The sequence below is a fragment of the Canis lupus genome, chromosome 14, assembly GCF_048164855.1.
Source record: "Canis lupus baileyi chromosome 14, mCanLup2.hap1, whole genome shotgun sequence".
NCBI lineage: Eukaryota > Metazoa > Chordata > Mammalia > Carnivora > Canidae > Canis > Canis lupus.
Genome location: NC_132851.1, coordinates 46424968 through 46442482, shown reverse-complemented (window position 1 = coordinate 46442482; position 17515 = coordinate 46424968). Strand labels below are relative to the sequence as shown.

Here is a 17515-nt window from a genome sequence, read left to right as displayed (position 1 = left end):
CGAATCCCATATCGGGCTCCCGATGCATGGAGCCTGCTTCTCCCTCTGCCTGTGTCTCTGCCTCTCTCTCTCTCTCTCTCTCTGACTATCATAAGTAAATAAATAAAAATTAAAAAAAAGAAAAAAAAAAAAAAAAAAAAAAAAAAAATAGGGAATCTTGTTGTTCAGGATTGTCTTTTTAGAAACACTGCGCTATTTCAAGACCTGTCAGTAAATAAAACAGCACATAGCCAGCGGTCTTGACAGGCTCAAGACCTTACAGGTCACAGCAGCAACAACAGACCATCTGTAACCGGAAGTCAAGGAAAGCACATCAGCTGAATAAAGACACAGTTAAATTATGAAACTCCCCCCGAACATCTCGTCCATATATTTTTGTAGTTCTACTGATGTACATAAGAATCAACAGGTCAAAAACTCTTTGAATGTTGGAAATCATGTAATGAATAGGTTCAAAGGCAGGGACTTTAGTCTTTTATCCCTCCCCTTGTCAGAGCTGGTCCTGAAACGGGAAATGCTTACACTTTTGTTAAATGGTTAAATCAATTTTAAAAATACATACTGGTTTATATAAAATACGTTGGATAAGTAATCTTTTAAAATGTACTTTTCCTTTGATGTTAAAAATTCACAACCTCCCCCCCATAACAGTAAATGATTTTTACTATCCAAGGTGCAACTGGATCACGCTAAAACCAGTATAAACATTGGTTATGACCAGTTTTATTACATCTATCATAACATTTCCCAACATGGGACTCAAACTCACGACTCCAAGATGGAGAGTCACATGCTCCACCAACTGAGCCAGCCAGGCGCTCCTATATCCTTTTACTTTATCAAGAGTATTTGAAGACTACTCTTTGGTAGCCTACCTAATCAAGAACTTGAAATATTAACTGCCTTTAAACCACTAAGTTTAACATTTGCAAATCTTTAAGAGAAACGATGCCTAGGGATGCCTGGGTGGCTTAGCGGTTAAACACCTGCCTTCAGCTCAGGGCATGATCCTGGAGTCCTGGGATCGAGTCCCACGTCGGGCTCCCTGCATGAAGCCTGCCTATGTCTCTGCCTCTCTCTGTGTCTCTCATGAATAAATAAATAAATAATAAAATCTTAAAAAAAAAAAAACGATGCCTATCATCAGATATATCTTTACTGCCAATTAAATGCCCTTTTTGTTACTCGATATACAAATAGATCCTCCTTTCAAGGTATACTGATTTGTTTTAGGTCATCAACATGTCCGAGGAACTTGCCCAACTGGAAAATATCCTCAAAGAAGCAGAGTCGGCTTCAGAAAATGAAGAAATTGACATCTCCAAAGCCGCACAAACTACTATAGAAACTGCCATTCATTCTTTAATTGAAACCTTGAAAAATAAGGAATTTATATCTGCTGTAGCACAAGTAAAAGCTTTCAGGTAAAATGTGAAGGGATTTCCTATCTCTAAACCTAGATTGGGATTTTACAATGACTGGGTTTGGGCTTTAATGTTTCAGTATGTCTTTATGAAAGTATGACTTTGATATTTTCTACAGTTATCACTGAAATGACACCAATTTTAGGTGTCAGGCTTCGTTAATCTGAGTAATACATTTGCTCAAATATCAAAACAGATCTTCAATGATTCACAAGGAAATTTTGCTATAGATATTAATTTAAAATGTACTTACTTTTAATAATTGTTTGAGTCTCAGGACTTAAAAATATTGTGTATTTCAGGTCTCTCTGGCCCAATGATATCTTTGGCAGTTGTGAAGATGACCCCGTGCAGACGCTGTTACACATATATTTCCATCATCAGACACTGGGCCAGACGGGAAGCTTTGCAGTGATAGGCTCTGACCTGGACATGTCAGAAGCCAACTACAAACTGATGGAACTTAATCTAGAAATAAGAGAGTCTCTACGCATAGTGCAATCATACCAGCTTTTAGCACGGGCCAAACCAATTGGAAATTTGGTGAGCACTGGATTCTGAGAAACTTCAGGCATTTAGGGAAGATGACGAAGAACATTAATGGGCACCTTTTATAAACCCTTGCAGTTCACTGATAACTTTTCCTGGCAGCATCCAGAACCAGAGTGTAACTAATGCCAAGCTTTTATCAGATAAAGAACGGCAAAACCCAAGATCTGAAGAAAAGAAATCTAACAGCTGCCAATACCTCCCACAATTAACTGTATGAAGAAGGAATTTTTTAATTACTTAACCCATGTGAAAAAGAAAAGGGCTAAAAGTGATGCATACAAATACATTACTTTCTGGAGAAAGAAGAGAATTCCAAGACTGTTTGCAATAATGGCCTCTAATACTGAGACGTTGGAAAGCAGGTGACATGAGGCTAAAATCCAGGCTCGTTCATTTTAGCTGAAGACCTGCCAAGCTGCCTAGATTTCCAGCAGCCAGAAGCATACTCTACAGCTGACGCTTAATCATCTACATGAAGAACCTTCAGTCGGATAGATATACACAGACTTATTTGCAAAAAAGAAAAAAAAAAAAAACATTGGATTTTTTTTTTTCCCCAACACGTGGGATAAGGGCGTGGGTGTTTCTGTTTTTTAGTCTGTATAAGGGATTATGTGTGTGTGAGCGGGGATGTGTGAGTATGTGATAGTCCTATTTTCAAGGTATGGATGTTTGGTGATAACATGTCAGAGCATGCCTAAAAGAGCACTGCAAGATTATTTTTGAAGAAATTTTATTTTATTAGATCTAACTCTTCATAGTGTGTAAATGTTAGAACACTTTAATAATATTTTAAAGCTGGGCTTTCCCGGTATTTTGAAAAGAAATAATATATCTGTTAATGTTATTGGAATGCTGCTCAGTTCTCTGATCAGTGCTTACGTTACGATTGTTGATAACTAACCAAAGTAGATGCCTGCAGAGACTTTAAAATGTAAAATAAAGATGTATGCTGCCCGTCAGCTATTCTCATTAGAAAAGTTAACTTATTTTACTCCATAATTATTACAGAAACTGTATAGATGAAAACCAGTATTGTACATTCGTGCAATGCACTGTTCTACAAGAATAGGTATACAAAGCTAAAGAAAAGATCGTGGTCACTGATGGTAGGATACATGACTTGCGGGCTCCGAAGTCCGCAGAATTCAAGAAGAGAGATGCAAACACATTTTTATATGTTTCATTCAGGACTCACGTGTTTCACCCAAAAGGAACCTGGGGCTATGGGGGAAAATGAAAGGAAGCCTGAAGACCGACTACCAAAACACGCAATATACTCACTCCTGTCTCAGCCTGTAGCATAACAATGAACTGGATTCTCTGTCCTTTTTTAAATAGCATTTTGTAAAAGAAATGAATGTAGTCCCACAATTCCTCTGATTTGAAAGGAACACCTTGTATTTTTTATAGGCATCTCTTATCCACTGTGACTTTCTTTTAAACTGGGCTCTGTGATTCCAGAGTTTAGAATGTAGAAATGAAATGCTTAGCTTTGCCTTTTCTTGGGGGTGTGGACCCTGCCAGAAATGTAATTATGCTCAAGTGCATTAATTGAAGGCACTGTGCACGCCGTTGGACTGCTGACTATAGTTATGTTACCTGTAAAATTCCATAACTGGTCACAGCACATTCATAATCACTGTATTTTTTGACCCTGATAAAAAAAAAAAAAAAAACAATTATTTTGATGGTGTTCTGGTACTGTAAATGGTGTCCTTTAAATTATTTAATAACTTTTGGGTGTGGGTCAGGAAGAGCGGGATGGTGTCCAGAGACACCCCACACTTTACATCCTACCTTACCATCCCCCTATTTTCTCACCCTCCTTATATCCTTTTTGTTAAAATAAAGAAGCATTGTAGCTGTTGATTTGTGTTGTATTTTAAGGGTGAATGATTATAGTGTGCATCATGTAGTGACTTTTCAAATATTGCCCTCATTCTTAAACATAACTCTCCCCAAAAGAACAAAGTTGAGAACAAATTAGGTTGACTAATTACCCAAACCATACCTTTGAACAGTTGAAATTTCCTTTTCTTGTTTATGTAGCTAAGTTGATTAACAAGATGAATGCACCTACAGAAAGCAAAATGCAAATATAAAGGCATTAGGGTTGTCCTTTTGCAATTGAGTTTTCCTAAAACCTATACTAGTTCGCTCCTCTGAATCCAACGTTTGCATTTAACAAAGTATATCAAATGCTTAGTTTATTAAATACCCTACGTAGTTCCACACAGAGCCGTTTGTGCTCACATAGGCCTCTTTCTTTTGCCCATGAGGTTGATCATTTTTTAAATAGTAAGCTTGTGAGACACCCAGTGGCTCAGTGGTTGGCTCAGGGTGTGACCCCGGGGTCCGGGGATCTAGTCAGGCATTGGGCTCCCCGCAGGGAGCCTGCTTCTCCCTCTGCCTGGGTCTCTGCCTCTCTGTGTCTCTCAAGAGTAAGTAAATTAAAATCTTAAGTAAATAAATAGTAAGCTTGTAAAATAACACCCAGAGAAGAGACCTGGCTTTTTCTTTTACACAATTTAGAAAATATTTCCTTTCAGTGATATAGAGGGCGTGGTACAACCTACCATAAGTTTAAGAAATAAACACTCTCTTGGAACAAACTCACCAAAGCCAGTAAGCTTTCCTCATTTAGGTCGTGGAGAACTGCTCCTACACCATGCCTCATAATCTAAATGAAAAGAAGATACTAGAATCAATGTAATCATAATTGCACTTCATGGCATTTAAAAAATTTTTTCCAAGTAATCCACTGTCACCTTAGCAAATGCAGGATATAAAGAACCCAAGAGGGGCCCCTGGGTGGCTCAGGTCTTGATCCCTGGATCGAGTACCCCACCACCCCCTGCTGGGGGCCTGCTTCTCCCTCTGCCTATGTCCCCGCCTCTGTGGGTCTCTCCTGAACAAATAAAAGAATCACTTGATACCCAGAGGTAACAGTGTTCTGGGGGATTTCGTTCTAGTCAAAGTCTCTCTTGCTAAACATACATATTATGTTATACATGGGGCAGCCCCGGTGGCCCAGTGGTTTAGCGCCGCCTGCAGCCCGGAGCGTGATCCTGGAGACCCGGGATGGAGTCCCACGTTGGGCTCCCTGCATGGAGCCTGTTTCTCCCTCTGCCTGTGTCTCTCATGAATAAATGAATAAAATCTTTAAAAAAAAAATACATGGGAGATATATATAAAGTTTCCTTTGTAGTTTGACAGTGCTAATTGCTAGGATGTTACCACAACTTTTAACATAAGATGTTTTTGTGCCACTTAGTGTGTAATGAACAAAGTAAAACCTGTTTTGATGCTGGCTTTCCTCGGCTGTAAAACCGCTCAGCTACTCTCTTAGCAGTCGTAGTGACAAGCTCTCATGTATAAAGAATGACTGACACCCAATTTCATAGATTCAGGACTCCCTACAGGTGTGTTTCTCTTGTTCCCTCACTCGCTCCACTAGTGTTTAGGGCGTGGGCTCACGTGCCACCTGAGTCGAGTCTCCTTTCCCTGCCCCTACCCTCAACCAAACCAGTAGGAACAGGTGTTAGAACATCACCTTCCCCCACGCCTCGAGTTGTCGTTCATCTCTGGCCCCACCACCATTTGATCTTTGCAAGTCTCCGTACTGGTTTACAGGCGTCCACTGTGATTATTTCCTCTTAAAGGTCAATCTGTTGGCATCCCACTGCAGCTTTAAAACCTTTCAGTGAATTGCGAGGACAAATACCAGTCCTCCCAGTTTCACTCACCGTCATGCCCACCCCTGTCCCTCGCATTTTCTACTACTGTAGTTTCCTTCCGGTTTGCTCTACCACTGGGCCTTTGCACATGTTACCTTGGTCTGAAAAGTTTCTTCTCCTCCTAATTCAACTTACCCAAACTTCAGGTTAGCCCACGTGTTATTTTTCAGGCAAGCCTTCCCTGACCTCAGGTTTAGACTTGATCCCCTATTACAAGCACCTACATATATGTAGCCTGTATTAATATTACGTGACAAACTCCCAAGTTTTTAAATGCAGAAAATACCGGCCATCTACTCACTACACTGGAAGCTCCATAAGGGTAGAGGCCATGACTGTGTTTTTCCTCGAAGCACGAGGCTGACTCAAGTGATAGCTTCCACACCTCCATCAGCAGCACCCCGGGGTGCTTGTTAAAATGCCTCACTCCCAGATGGTGATTCAGAAGAGCGAGGGGCCCCGGAATCTTTTTACAAGCACCTTCCTTGGTTCATGTGGATGCAGAGAGGATTTCCCCTTGCTCTAAGGGGTCTAGAGACTTCAAAGTCACTTTAGGTTGTTTTATTCCTTACATTTTTTTTTTTATTCCTTACATTTTTAAAAAAATTTTATTTATTTATTCATAGAGACACAGAGAGAGGCAGAGACACAGGCAGAGGGAGAAGCAGGCTCCGTGCAGGGAGCCCGACATGGGACTCGATCCCGGGACCCCAGGATCACTCCCCTGGCTAAAGGCAGCGCTAAACCGCTGGGCCACCGGGGCTGCCCCCTTACATTTCCTACACCCATGCATCCAAGAGGTTACCGGACAGCTCCGTATGCTACCCTCCAAGGTCGTAAGGGTTAACCTTAAGGGGCAGATTAGACAAGGAGCCGTACTGAACACCTGGCTTGTTACTTAGTTTCTGTAACCTTTAAGCCAATAACCCTCAACCATCATTAAAAGCTTGAGGCTCTAGACAAAATGCCATCCCCAAGCAGGGGGGCTCATGGGTGCAGGGCCTTAGGATTCTCTCGAGAGTCGAGGAAGCTAGCAGGCACAGCTAGGAGAATTCCCAGGTTAGTTCGCAGCTGCAGAACTGCACAAAAACCCAGCCTAAGCAGGTTAACTAACTTGAGAGCTTTACGTTTAGGAGACCGATTTGAGGTACCACCTGAAGGGCAGGTGATTCAGTTAGCAGCTCAGAGAAGGTGCCCTAAGCCAGTCCCCACCTCGACCCTCTGTGATTGTGATCAACCAGGCCGTGCGGTTCACAGCCTCCAGCCCCAGGTGCCAGCCACTTGCGGCAACCGGACCCCAAAGCCCAAGCTCACACACCCTGCTCTGCTCACACACCAAGGCCGGCTCTGCCTCCACTACCCACCCCCAAGAGTGCTTGCTACTTAATGGTCACGTGGCTTCTCATTCACTATCTGGCTCGTAGGCTTCAGCCCTACAGCCCCACGTGAGCAGAAAACCTCACACGTGGGAGGCCCGTTCAGTGACAGACCCAGGCTGTTAGTGTAAGAGCAGCTCTCCTGAACCTAAAGAAAGGTCATGCAATTTGTCCATTGTTCTTGCAGTACTTTTATTTGAAGGCTTTGTCAAAACTACAGCCTTTCACGAAGTATTCTGAGAAGGGAGAGGCAGAAAGGAGGAGCATGGGAGAAAGCTAACGTGTCTGCTCTACTAGCTCACGTTCGGGTTTTTTTTTTTTTTTTTAAACATTCATTTAAATGATATATTTGAAGCTGAAAGTGCTGTCACAGGATAGGCGTTTGCCTTTGCATCTCCCACACAAATCTTGACGATGGGGCCTTTTGGGGTCAACGTGGCGGAGTTTTACTGTGCAGGAGCATCTAGTCTGTTTACAGCTCTGCAAAACCAAAGTGAGAAGCACATAAACCAGTGGGGACGTCCTCAAAGTTCTAGTCCAGATACTTACCGAATGATGCATGCTAAGCAAGGCCCTGTGCTACTCAATCCTGTTCCACGTGCACCCCTTCCGGCAAGGATAGGGTAGGAACAGAGGGTGCTTAAAGCCAGGCAGTCGTGCTCCCATGTGGCACGGGATTCAGACTTGTGTTGTGAAACAAACTTCACAAGGATCTAAAAGGAAAGCGCTTTCTGTACTTGAAGGGTGGAGAAGAAACAAGCAGGGGAGAGGAGTGGGACCAGGAGAGAGCTGCGGATCCAGCCTAGCCTCGGTGGCTGACCTTGTCCCCCAGCCCCCCACACCTGCTGCAAGTGACCTTAAACACAGAAAGCAAAGCAGCAACCACTGAGCCAAGAGCAGAAGGGTTAAGGCATCCCACTTTCGAACCTGACCCCACTCTGCCCTCAGTAAGGGACTCCACCGGTTTCCCCTCCTTGGGCCCTCTCCCCTGACCCTGGGCGGCAAGGCTTCCAGCGTCACCTTGAGGGAGGTGCATGGCTGTGCGCCCACAGGCTAGTGGCCTCTGTCCCTAGGTCATCAAAACCCCTCAAGCACCTAGCGGGGCTTTGTTGGTAGTTAGCCAGCAGGCTTTGCTCGTTAGCCCCGTAAAGCCGGCCAGCTTAAATTCACCTTAAAGCCAACCTTCCACCCTTTGCGAGCACCCTTGGGAGACCAACTGTCACACCCCGGGCTCATACTAAGCATTTGGGCCAAACAGGCAACCTCATGCCCCGAGAGAAGTATCCCGGGTTTGACTTGCTTTCTCCCATTAGACGGAGGACCAGCTAAGGCAAACTCCTTCCACATCGCAGGGAGAGGCAGCGGGGTCTCAGGAGGTTAACAGGACCAAGATGTGCAAGGATAGGAGGAGACAAGACCCCAAGGCCCGGCTTCCCCACAGCAAAGCAAAGGCTGTGTCACGGGGAACCCCACCTCCCCGAGGATGCATTCAACAAATGCCACCCAAACCCTCTCCCAACTACCCCCCTTCAAACACAACACGAGTGTATGTGACTTACTTGGCAGGTGATATCCTCCACCCGGTAAGGGTTATAAGACTTCTGGCAAGTTCTGCAGAACTGCTTGAAATACACCTGTGGGAAGAGAGGGAAACCGTTAGAGCATGGGACGCCTGGGTGGCTGCCTTGGCCAGGATGGGATCCCGCAGTCTTGGGATCGAGTCCCGCATCGGGCTCCCTGCATGGAGCCTGCTTCTCCCTCGGCCCCTCTGTGTGGGTCTCATGGATAAACAGAGGTCTTTAAAAGGCCAAAAAAAAAAAAAAAAAAAAGAAAGAAAAGAAAAAGAAAAGGTAAAGCAAAACTCCTCCGGACACTTAGGTCGGGAAGGTGCCAATTCCACGGGGTCTCTTACCTTGTTGGTGCCCTGCACGCACCACACGTAGGCACTTTCCCATCGGATGTTGCAGTCCTTGCAGTGGTAATAGCCGTACTTCTGCTCTAAGAACTGGACAAAACCAGACGAGTCACCAGGGTTTAGCTCCTGGGACCCCCGAGTCCCCTTCATCTCACAGGCTGGGAGGGGTCCATCTGCTACTTCAATTGGCCGCTTCGTTCCAGCTCCTGGAGAAAAGCGGGCTCGAGGCCCAGCTCGCCCCTACGGGCCGGTCACTGGGGGACCAGGTGGCTCAGCCGAGCGAGCGCAGAGGCCAGGAGGAGCCTGAAGCGTGGAGGTTCGGATTCGCTCGCTTCTCGCGCGCCGCTGGGTCGGTTTCCAAGCAGTGCGAGGAGCCCGGGAGGCCCATGAACCAGAATCCACGTTTCACGCGGGCGGGCGGGCGGACGGACAGACGGACCGACAGACGGACCGACACGCCGGCTTCTGGCGGCCCCGACCCCCTCCTCCGTCGTTCCCTCCCCCCCGCGGCCCCCCTCAGGGCAGACCCCGCAGGGCAGACCCCGCAGGAGGCCGTCGGCGCCAGCAAGTGACCGGCGTGACCCGGGCCTCGGCACCTGCCGCGCGCAGCCGCCCCCCACCCCCTCCCGGTACGGGGCTCCCCGGGGGCGGGGCCGGCGGAGGCCCTGCAGGGGCTGCCAGGAGCGGCGTCGCGGGTCCGGGCGAGGGTCAGCACCTCGGGAGCCGTCCCGCCACCGGGTCCCCGCAGGTGGGGCCGCGGGACGCCCGCCCCCGCCCCCGCCTGTGTGGCCGCCGCAGCGTTCACCCGGCAGCGTGCGGGGCCGGGACCCAGGCGGGCGGCGCAGGGCTGCGGAAGGAAGGCCGCCGTCGGGGAGCGGGAGGGGAGGGGGACCCCTGGAGCGCAGCCCCCGCGGGGAGGGGGGAGGCGGAGGGGGAGGGGGCCTCCCCCCCAGTAGGGCAGCAGGCGGAGAGGGGAGGGGGAGGGGGACCCCCTAGAGCACAGCCCCCGCGGGGAGGGAGGGGAGAGGGCGGGGCCCCGGAGCAGGGCCGCCGGCGGGGAGGGGAGGGGGAGGGGAGGGGAGGGGAGGGGGAGGGGGAGGGGAGGGGAGGGGAGGGGGAGGGGGGGAGGGGAGGGGGAGGGGAGGGGGAGGGGAGGGGGAGGGGAGGGGGAGGGGAGGGGGAGGGGAGGGGGAGGGGAGGGGGAGGGGAGGGGGAGGGGGAGGGGCGGGGTCCCCCCGGAGCAGAGCCCCCCGCGCCGGTTCCCGCGCCGCCGGGCCTCACCTGGAAGCGCGGCCGCTCGGTGGCGGGCTCGGGGCTCCGCGGCGACGACCTCGGGCCCTCGGCGTCCGGGGCCGCCTGGCCTCCCCCGGCCTCCTCTCCGGGCCGCGGGGGCGCCTTCCTCGCCGAGCCCCCCTCCTCCTCCTCCTCGTCCTCGTCCTCCTGGTCCTCCGCGCCGTCGGGCGGGTGCGGGCAGGTGGGCAGGGGCCGGGAGGCCACGGACGAGTACACGGCGGCGGTGCGCGGGGGCCGCGGGGGGCGCGGGGGGCGCGGGGGGCGGCCCTGCTCCGGCTGCGGGGACGACGAGGCGCCCCCCGCGCCCCCCAGGCCGGGCCCGGCCGGGACACCGGGGTCGCGGGCCCCGCGCGGCAGGCGGCTCCGCCCGAGCGAGCACTGCACCGACGCGTCGCGGCGCGGGTTCACCTGCACGGCCGCGTCCCTGCTGCCGGCGCCGCGCGGCCGCGGGCTCACCTGCGACAGGAGGGCCACGAGCTGCGCCCGCTGGTAGCCGTCGAGGCCCGCGGCGGCCGGGAGCTGCCCGCAGCCGGGGAAGGACGGCGACGGGGACGGGGACGCGCGGGGGGCGCACGCCGGGTACCCGCAGCCCGCCATCCGCCACGCTTCCCCGGCCGAGGCCGCCCCCGAGGCCGCCCCAAATACCCCAGGGCCCCGGGCGGGAGCCGATTGGCGGGGACGCTCGCCCGCCCGCCCGCCGCGGGGGCCTCCAGCCCCGGGCAATCTCCGCGATTGGCCCGCCAGGTGCAACCCAGGTGCAACCCAGGTGCCCCCCAGGTGCTCCGCAGACGCGGGGCACGCGGGGGGAGGGGGCGGCGCCGCCGGGAAGCCCGCCGCGGGCAGCGAGGGGCTGCGGGGGCCCCCGGAGCCGCTTCGGGGCTGGTGCCCGCGAGCTCGGACTCTAGTTCACGGACCCCGGAGCCGCCCCGGAAGGCGACCCTCGGCGCCCGGCGGAACCCGGGACAGCCCTCGGCTAAAGGTTTTCTCCCCGGGAGCGCGGCCTCGCCTCCCCACTCCCTCCTCCACCCCACTCCCTTCCCCACTCCCACCCCTCCCCCACTCCCTCCCCACCCCCTCCCCACTCCTCCTCCCCCTCCTGCATTCCCTCCCCCACCCTCTCCCTTACCCGCTCCTCCTCCCCACCCCTTCCCCCACTCCCACCCCCACCCCCAGTGAATAGCAGGAGCTAATGATGTCTATTGTTCTCCTCGGAGGTGGAGAGCACTACAAATTTTCCTAACCAAATAATCCCTCCAAAAGATCATTGATTTGCAGTGTGTCTACCTAAATCCAGAAACCAAGTCAGCCCCCAGCTGAGAAGAAAATGCCTCCTTCCCCAGAAAAATGTTAGCGGTCCATTACTAATAGATACCAAATATACATTAAGGTTGGTGTTTTTTTGTTTTTTTGTTTTTTCTGATTGGATACAGGATTGACAATAAAATACTGTATTTCATTGGTTAACTGTGTTGGGAGTTTTTGAATACAGATCAGAATTCAATACTGTCAGGTATTCATAAATTGAGCAAGCACTTTTTTTACGACCATTACATTAAACTTAATTTTGCTTTACAAAAAAAAAAAAAAAAAAAAAAAGCTTGTTTTTACTCGTATGAGCTAGTGCACCAAAATTCTACATTTCCGAGACCCTGTTTTCTAAGAGTTCACAGATCTGAAGCAGTCATAGAAATCGGTGATGGTAAAAACCAAAGAGCACATTTAACATGTTCAGGCTCCACGATGAACAATCCCAGGTGCAAGTTATATAATGAGATTGATCTGTAATTTGTGAAAACGCTTGGTTGATACACCAATGCACCCTTACACTGGGAAGATCACAATTGTGACACGTAGGATAATGTGAACCATTTGTCATCCTTTACGTAAACCAGATTCACTACCACAGACCATAAATACGTAGCAATATGTCAGCAAGACAGAAGCTCCTCCGTAACTCCGCGTTCAGAGGGAAGTCTGAGTGGTTTCCATCATGATGAAATTATCGGCTTTCACCGTGCCGTAGGAAGTATCTGCCATTTCCTCTTCTTTTAGTTTCTTATAAGAAATATCTGTATCTTCGTCTTCATCTAGAGGATCTCGCTTGTGCAATATTTCACTACCGTACACTTTATATATTAAAACCAAAATCCCTGCTTCTGCAGACTGGAAGAGGGCATAAAGCAAGGGAAACATGTACATACTCCCTATTAGTCTCGGTGGAAAGGCCAGCTTCAGAATGGCAGTGCAGAGCTGCACATTCTGACTCCCCGTTTCCAGGCAGACAGTCCTCTTGCAGTTGGGTGGGAGACGGAAGAGAGTAGCCAAGCCATAGCCGGAGGCGTAGCCTGCCAAAGGCATAAAAATTGCTATCACGTAAACACTTGCAGGAATACTGGCCAGCAGTTCAGGTCCTAACATAGTGCCAGTCATTATGAAAAGGACCACCAGCGTCACTAGCAGAGACCACAGGGAAACCTGGTAATAGAAAATGGACAGACCGTCAGAAGTAGGAGAGCTGAAAGGGAATTGAGGCCAGCGAATCCTGGGCTCTCGGAAGAAGACACCCATCTGGTCTCCCCTCCCACACGATGAAGAAGATCCTTGCCATAAGCAGTCTTTGACAGAGAACTTCTGCGGATGGGATGGGTACGTCACCTCTTCCGGAGTCCAGGCCCGGGCTGGACAGTTCTAATTGTTTGGAGGCCTGTCCTTACGTCTAGTGACAGTCTGCCTTCCCTAACAACTAGCCATTATCTTGGATAGACCCCCAGAAGCAGCACAGGCCAGACTCCTGTTTAAAAAACAGAAAGGAGGGATCCCTGGGTGGCGCAGCGGTTTGGCGCCTGCCTTTGGCCCAGGGCGCGATCCTGGAGACCCAGGATCAAATCCCACATCGGGCTCCTGGTGCATGGAGCCTGCTTCTCCCTCTGCCTGTGTCTCTGCCTCTCTCTCTCTCTCTCTCTGTGATGATCATAAATAAATAAAAAAATAAATAAATAAATAAATAAATAAAAAACAGAAAGGAAGGGGCAGCTCCCTGCATTGGGCCTGTTTCTCCCTCTGCCTGTCCACCCCCCCTCTCTCTCTGTGTGTGTGTCTCTATGAATAAATAAAATCTTAAAAAAAAAAAAAAAAGAAAGGAAGGGGCACCTGGGTGGCTCAGTCCGTTGAGCATCTGACTCTTGATTGCAGCTCAGGTCATGATCTCAGGGATTGAGGCCTACAGTGGCACCTGCTTGGGCTTCTCCCTCTCCCTCTGCCCCGCCCCCCTTTCTCTCTAAACAAACAAACAACAGGGGGAGAAGGCTACTCTTCCTCAGGCTGAGGGTCTCCAGACTTTCGCAGATCTCTGTGGTGGGAGTCCTGACTGTTGTGAACATGTGTTCAATTTATGAATGTACTTCCTAAAAACAGCAGTTAGAATGGGGCCCAACCCCCAGGTGCGCAAATGAACATTACCTTCCCTGAACAGGACCCCACGTTTTCCATAAGAAATTAGTTCTGGTTTTATGGGTGAGATCAAAAGCTATTAAAAATGTATGAAACTTACTATGTGATATTTTCAGACTTCACAATACTTTGTATCAGAAAGAGCAATATTGAAACAATGACCAACTCTGAGATTATGTGAGTGAAAAGTGTGATCAGAGGATGTGAGGAATTCTTTGCAATTCTGAACACCCTCTTTTTCATCTGTTCATGAGAAACCTACCATTTATAAAATCTCTAATGATGCGTAGGAATTCTGACATTCAATAGATGGATTTTAGATAGAGCACAACTGACTCAAACAAGACATTGCATCATCTTGATGTCTGACAGGTACGTCTCACTCATTCAAGTAAGACAAACTGAAAATGGTAATGTGGAAACCTAAAAATTCCTCTCCTACTTCTCCTTCAGATTAGTAGTTAGTTAGTTTTTTTTCTGTTTTGTCCCGTCTTTTTTTAATGGGAGTGGGGATGTGGGTGGGGAGGTGTCTGTGAAGGAAGCCAGAGATCCAGAAGAACAATTTAAGTGTTGCTTCTGGTTTGCTGGATATCTAGGGGAAACCCCTTTGGAGTCTGTGGGATTGGCATATACTTTATACTCTTTGAGAAATGACTTAAAAGTTATCTGGGCTGGTCAAAAAGTCTGCTAGAGGGTGCCGAAATTATTACGTAAAGTCCTCATGCTACAAAGGTGCAATGGGCAGAAACCAAACAAACCATTATAAATCAAAACCCTTTTTAGGTTCTCTACACCCAACGAAGGGCTTGAACTCATGACCCGGAAATCAAGAGTTGCATGCTCTACTGACTAAGCCAGCCAGCCCCCACCCCCTGAAGCTTTTCTTATATTAAAATATGTGTCCACAGCAAAAGCTTTGACAGGAAATCTGATTCTTTATTGTAAAAATAATGGCCCCGAAGTTTCTTTTGAACAATTTTAAATCATTTGGTGATTTGGGGGTGAACATCGACATTGAATAATCATTTTAAAGTGTTTGCAGATGTGTCAGAAAGCATACTTTATGAGTGTCCTGGTTAAGGAGTAGGACTAGATTCACCTTAAATTCAAAGTTAGCCAATCTTACCAGTTATCTATTACTTAAATATACTTAATCTGTTTTTAGCATGGGAATAGCTATTTGATTGATTTTCTCTTAGAATTCCTACGGTCTTATAGTATTAGCTTAATAGTATTAGCTTAATGATTAAGCTTAATAAGTCCTTAATGCATTTCAAGATGATTGGCAGGTATATTATACATATATGTATATTTATATGCACATATACATTTATTACATCCAAAATACATGTTTATTATAGAGTACAGTTTTTTAGTCAAAATTGGATATATGTGTATAAAAGAACTCTTAATTTTTCATATTAATAAAAGTTAGCTCCCCTGAATAATCAGATTTTAGATTTATTATTTATGTAAAATTTATTTAAATTAATCTAAGTAAAACACAAAAGATTACGTCTTCTTAAATCTACATAATTGAAACATTGGAGAAATCCATTTCACTTATCTAAATGAATTTGCCTGTGCATTAGCAGTGATTACTTACGTATTTTGTCTGAATAACTTCCTAAAATAAGAGTCCTATTCGTGGTTTACTCTTATTACTGTTTTGGAGTTTTCAAAGACAGCTTAGTTGACAATTATTTAAATATTTTTTTCTCCAGTCAACTATTACAAATTCTCTACTCCTCAACAAGCACCAATATAAAAAAAATAATCATAAAGCAATACTGGAAATAGTGCACAAAATAATAGGAATTCTCAGCCTTTCACTAGCTTTAGAAACCAGATGCAATACTGCAATGGGGAAGGAAAAAGAAACACACCGATTTAGGAATGGTAATACATTCTGCATTATTTATCCAGGGCCCAATCTTATTTTGTGCTTTAAAGCCAATATTTTGTGTATTCTATTGCCTTAATGTGATTTTTCAATTGCTTTTGGTCTGATTAGTGTCCACTTATTTTTAGAAAGTTAATAAAACATTTTAAAGGAAACTTCTACAGAGTTTCTCAAAGTTGGAGTTCCACTTTTTAAAACCATAGTAATGCATTTCTAAAACACAGGACAAATTCAATTCATATAATTTTTTTCACATGCTCTGATTTTTAGTAATGCACAATTTGCTGGTGGAAAATACGTCACCGATTAATAGCACTGTCCTCTCTTTCCCCTGTGATAGGTTTCCTCCCCTGAATACGAATAGTTCTCCTGGGCTATTTTTCATTAAGCCATGTCTTAATCAAAGCTACGAGTTTTTGAAATTCCGAGAGATAAAGGTCATCCTTGCGGCGCAAACTTTTTTTCCAAGTTTACCCACGCAAAGGCGGCCGAGTTTCCTTCCTTATCTCCCTTTCCCACACTTCTTAGCATTTCAGCAAGGGGTCGGAGGCCAAGGGCTCTCTAAAGAGGTTAAAGTCCACAGAAGGAAGAGTGAGCTCACCTTCACGATGTAGTCCGCCACCCGGTGGTACCGGTACCGAATGAAGACGCCCAGGCCGATAGGGATGAGAGTGCTGCAGAGGGTCAGGGTCACGGCCCCGAGCGGGAGTAACTGCACCAGGGGGGTGTCAATCCAAGCCCGGCTGTAGACCCACAGGCACAGGGGCATCAAGACTAGGGCCAGAAGCGTGGAGGAGATGGTCATGATGATGCTGCAGAAAAGGGGACGCACAGAACTCAGAGTGGGCCGCGCGCCCAGGGGCTCCCCGCACGCCGGCTAAGCCGGCTCCCGCACGTCGGGCGGAGGAGAGAGAAAGAGACGGCAAGCCTGCGGCTTGGAGCGTGCGGGGACCCGGCGCATCCGAGGGAGGTGGGTGCCCAGAGAGCTGCACCCGTGCGCCCCACTGGAGCACGAACCCCGGGGGTGCGGCGGGGGGCATCTGAGGGCTGTCGGCCCGCCCGTGTCAGCCTACCGAGCTGGCCGCAGCCCGGATGATGCCCAGGGCGAGGAGCAGCTGGATTTCGTTTCCAGTCCGCCAAGGCACGCTCCCGGACAGGCTGCCGCGCACCGCTCGCGGACCCAACTCCACCGCATCGTCCCCGGGTGCGGTCACGGTCTCCGCCGCGGCCCGCGGCTCTTGCACCCCCGGCGAGACCTCGGGCTGCGCGGTGGCCTTTGCGCTGCAGGGGGGCGGTCGGGGGCCGCCAGGGCGCTGGGTGCCCCCCTCCCCGCCTTCGCCCCAGCCCGGCGCGCCCGCGGAGCCGTACCTGAGGTTCATGTCGCCGTCCACCAGCAGGGACATGAGGTTGGAGAGGCTGCCGCCGGGGCAGCAGCCGCACAGCAGCAGGGCCACGGCGGCCACCTCGTCGAGCGCGCAGGCCCGCGCCAGCAGGAAGGCCAGCAGCGGCAGGAGGCCGAACTGGCACAGCGCGGCGAGCAGCGCGCCCACGGGCCGGCGGACGTGCTGGGCGAAGCGGCCCGCGTCCACCGTGCAGCCCAGGCCCAGCATGGTGATGCACAGGGCGGCGCCCACGAACACGTTCAGCCCGTGGCTCAGCGGCGTGTCCCAGAACGGGGTCTGCGGGTGCGCCCAGGGCTGCGGGAACGGCGCCGGGCCGAGGGTGGCCGCGCCGCCGGCCGGGGGCGCGGGGCTGGGCGCGGGGGGCGGCGCGCCGGGGCTGGGCGCGGGGCTGGGCGCCCCCGGGGTGGGCGCGGGCGTGGGCGCGCCGGGGCGCAGCGTGGCGTTGGCGGGGCCGTCCAT

The 17515-nt window shown here is 49.7% G+C and overlaps 3 protein-coding genes across 14 annotated transcripts in view; 1 reads left to right on the top strand and 2 right to left on the bottom strand.

Annotated features, from left to right (window-relative positions):
* Positions 1-3687, top strand: part of FRYL (FRY like transcription coactivator) — a 256517-nt gene extending 252830 nt beyond the window's left edge. For 11 of the 12 annotated variants that reach the window (XM_072774992.1, XM_072774988.1, XM_072774989.1 and 8 more), the window contains 2 exons: positions 1234-1424; positions 1727-3687. In XM_072774992.1, the coding sequence (XP_072631093.1) occupies positions 1234-1424; positions 1727-1985 (450 nt within the window). In that variant the 3' untranslated portion in view covers positions 1986-3687. The remainder of the gene's footprint in view (positions 1-1233; positions 1425-1726) is intronic. The other variant, XM_072774994.1, reaches the window with a different exon arrangement.
* A 3632-nt stretch (positions 3688-7319) lies between these two features.
* ZAR1 (zygote arrest 1) lies at positions 7320-12169 on the bottom strand. Its single transcript, XM_072773927.1, has 5 exons — positions 12126-12169; positions 10289-11201; positions 9005-9247; positions 8652-8726; positions 7320-7572 (listed from the first exon to the last, which is right to left on the bottom strand). Exons 1-5 carry the CDS (start codon positions 12167-12169, stop codon positions 7429-7431), a joined length of 1419 nt encoding a protein of 472 aa, XP_072630028.1. The 3' UTR covers positions 7320-7428.
* Positions 11878-17515, bottom strand: SLC10A4 (solute carrier family 10 member 4). Its single transcript, XM_072773926.1, has 3 exons — positions 17022-17515; positions 16255-16465; positions 11878-12775 (listed from the first exon to the last, which is right to left on the bottom strand). Exons 1-3 carry the CDS (start codon positions 17513-17515, stop codon positions 12263-12265), a joined length of 1218 nt encoding a protein of 405 aa, XP_072630027.1. The 3' UTR covers positions 11878-12262.

Coding starts and splice junctions, on each gene's coding strand:
- ZAR1 (XM_072773927.1), bottom strand. CDS start 12,169: ATGGTTCACATTATCCTACGTGTCACAATTGTGATCTTCCCAGT. Junction 9,248..10,288: donor CCGAGCGGCCGCGCTTCCAG/GTGAGGCCCGGC, acceptor ACCGGCCCGTAG/GGGCGAGCTGGGCCTCGAGC. Junction 8,727..9,004: donor GCGTGCAGGGCACCAACAAG/GTAAGAGACCCC, acceptor CTCTTCCCACAG/GTGTATTTCAAGCAGTTCTG.
- SLC10A4 (XM_072773926.1), bottom strand. CDS start 17,515: ATGGACGGCCCCGCCAACGCCACGCTGCGCCCCGGCGCGCCCACGCCC. Junction 16,466..17,021: donor GACGGCGACATGAACCTCAG/GTACGGCTCCGC, acceptor CCTTTTCTGCAG/CATCATCATGACCATCTCCT. Junction 12,776..16,254: donor TGGCGGACTACATCGTGAAG/GTGAGCTCACTC, acceptor TTCTATTACCAG/GTTTCCCTGTGGTCTCTGCT.